Raw genomic sequence first — 2,790 nt, forward strand, 5'->3', positions numbered from 1 at the left:
AAGATAAAACCAGCATAATGTCTATAATTGGCACAGATGCCTAATATAGCTTTGACACTCAAAGTTTGAGTAAAGCAAGTCCATGGTGTCAGTTATTTGCAATTCAGTACTATTATTATTTTTGCACCAAACTACATGATGTATGTCGAATTTGATACACAACTGCAAATCTTGTGTAGGCAGCCTTGACCACATGTAGGTCATGAAAAAATAATGTTGGATATCTAATTTTCTTTTTTGAAAGTAAAGGTGGAGATCGCTCTACCTTATATATTTCAAACAGGCATAAGCCTGGAGAACAAAGGTCCAGTACAACAACCAGAAGAAACGCACCAAAGGTGCAGGTTTACAGACGTGGAAGGAGAAGAAAAAGAGATAGCAGTAGCCCAAACACATCAAGCACGACTTAATTAGCCATCAATAATGTGCACCCAGGTCATCAAATCATTCTCTAAGTCGAGGTAGCATCCCCCATGAAAATATCTTGTAATATGAGTGGCCTTAACGAACGTGACGCGTCCTCTGGTAAACAGAAGCAAAACGTTGTCCTGAACATGTACCAACACATTACCAACAACAACAATCCTAGAAGCAAACTGATTTGATGAGAATTTTCATGATGCCTTCTGTTCCCAAATCACCAAATCCTCACGGGTGTGGGTATTAATTGTTATACCATATCCTGCAGAATTCTTGGGTAATAAATCTCCTTTTTCTTCATTCCCAACTGTTTTTTCCATACAGGCATAGGGTTACAACTTTTCTTCATTTCCAGCTAGCTAGTGTCAAACCTTAAAAGTTAACCCACAAAGAGAATGCAAAGTGTGAAATTTACAGGACTAATGTTGATCGATAAAATGATCAAGCTATCTGATAACAATGTAGTTGTTGATTAACAGGCAAAATAGATAAGAAACAATTTTGACTTTTCATCCTGAATGCAGGGAAATAATATAACGAGACAACTAACATCAACATGCCCAGTTGACGTTCAACTGACACAGCTACCTGAAAAATAGTAATCCATGATAAATTGGCAAGCGTAGCATTACTGACGGAATAATGTGAAACTAGTTGCATCTCATAGAAAGATAAGGTGAAATCATGTAGCGCAAGAACTAAGTGATAATAACATAAGCCAACAAGGTAAAGAAACATCCAATGCAAAACCGACGCAATATTTGATGACAAAGACCTGAAGCCATGACATTCAGAAACCATGGAAGATTGATGCTAAAACAAGCGAAATATCTGATGACAAGAAACCTTAACCCATGATCGAGTTACTGTTGCCAAAAAAAATCTGAGCACGCTATGCCCACTGATTACAAATGCACCTCCCGGTTAGTTTGCAGATGCAGCAATGTACCGAGTCTAAGACAGCTAGCTCATTACCACTCGACATCGATCACTCAGCTAATGCTCCAAGGACCTGGCCATGAGCTGAGCCATAAGAGACGGGTAGCTCGCGCTCAGATGTTGTAAGCCGTCACTAGCCAAGGCGGCCCTTAGATTTGTCGGGGCGGCAAGAAAATCGAAGCACGCCTTCTTCAGCACCTCACAGTGGTGCTGCTCAGCCAGCATAAGGATAGTCGCTACCGTGCTGACGTCGATATACCCGCACAACTTCTCTCCACATATCAGCTTCAGCCGCCCCATGTCAAACCTGTCAGCCGCGATGAGCATATGCTGGTACGTGGCGTCTTCCTCTTCTTTGCTGTAACACCCATAATGTGGCTATATCTCTCACGTGTCGACGCATGACTTAGAGGCATAACCGCATTGTAGGTTTTGTCGCAAGAAGGGTCATCTTCACACAATCCCATGTAATGAACAAGAATGCGATAAAAAGAGTTGGCTTAGAATCGCCACTTCACACAATACATAAATAAATTCATACAACATTCAAAATACACTCATAGACCGAGTACGGTCAAATCCAAATGAAAAGAAGATAACCCGAAATGCTAGATCCCCGATCATCCCAACTGGGCTCTACTACTGATCATCAGGAAACGAAACATGGTAACGACCAAGGACCTCGTCGAACTCCCACTTGAGGTCGGTTGCGTCACTTGCACTAGTATCCTCGGCACCTGCAACTGTTTTGGTAGAATCTGTGAGTCACGAGGACTCAGCAATCTCACACCCGCGAGATCAAGACTATTTAAGCTCATGGGTAGGAAATGGGTAAGGTGGTGGAGCTGCAGCAAGCACTAAGCATATATGGTGGCTAACATACGCAAATAAGAGCGAGAAGAGAAGTAACACATCGGTCGAGAAGTTAGAAGTGATCAAGAAGTGATCCTGAAACTACTTACTTTCATACATAACCCAAACCGTGTTCACTTCCCGGACTCCGCCGAAAAGAGACCATCACGGCTACACACGCGGTTGATGCATTTTAGTTAAGTCAATTGTCAAGTTCTCTACAACCGAACATTAACAAATTCCCGTCTGCCACATAACCGCGGGCACGGCTTTCGAAAGATAATACCCTGCAGGGGTGTCCCAACTTAGCCCATCACAAGCCCTCACAGTCAACCAAGGATATGCCTTCTCCCAGGAAGACCCGATCAGTCTCGGAATCCCGGTTTACAAGACATTTCGACAATGGTAAAACAAGACCAGCAAAGCCGCCCGACTATGCTGACAAATCCCGATAGGAGCTGCACATATCTCGTTCTCAAGGCACAACAGATAGGTCAGCCTACGAGTAAAACCAGACCTCGAGTTGCCCAGTGGTGGCCCCGTAGTCTGCCCGTTTCGGACCAACACTCACAGGAGCAC

The 2,790-nt window shown here is 43.4% G+C and overlaps 1 protein-coding gene across 1 annotated transcript in view; it reads right to left on the reverse strand.

Moving 5' to 3' along the window:
* Positions 1-1,416: 1,416 nt before the first annotated feature.
* Positions 1,417-2,790, reverse strand: part of LOC119321477 (BTB/POZ and MATH domain-containing protein 1-like) — a 34,293-nt gene continuing 32,919 nt past the window's right edge. Inside the window, exon 3 of the mRNA XM_037595140.1 lies at positions 1,417-1,717. Coding sequence (XP_037451037.1) covers positions 1,417-1,717 — 301 coding nt within the window. The remainder of the gene's footprint in view (positions 1,718-2,790) is intronic.

The sequence above is a fragment of the Triticum dicoccoides genome, chromosome 6B, assembly GCF_002162155.2.
Source record: "Triticum dicoccoides isolate Atlit2015 ecotype Zavitan chromosome 6B, WEW_v2.0, whole genome shotgun sequence".
Lineage (NCBI taxonomy): Eukaryota > Viridiplantae > Streptophyta > Magnoliopsida > Poales > Poaceae > Triticum > Triticum dicoccoides.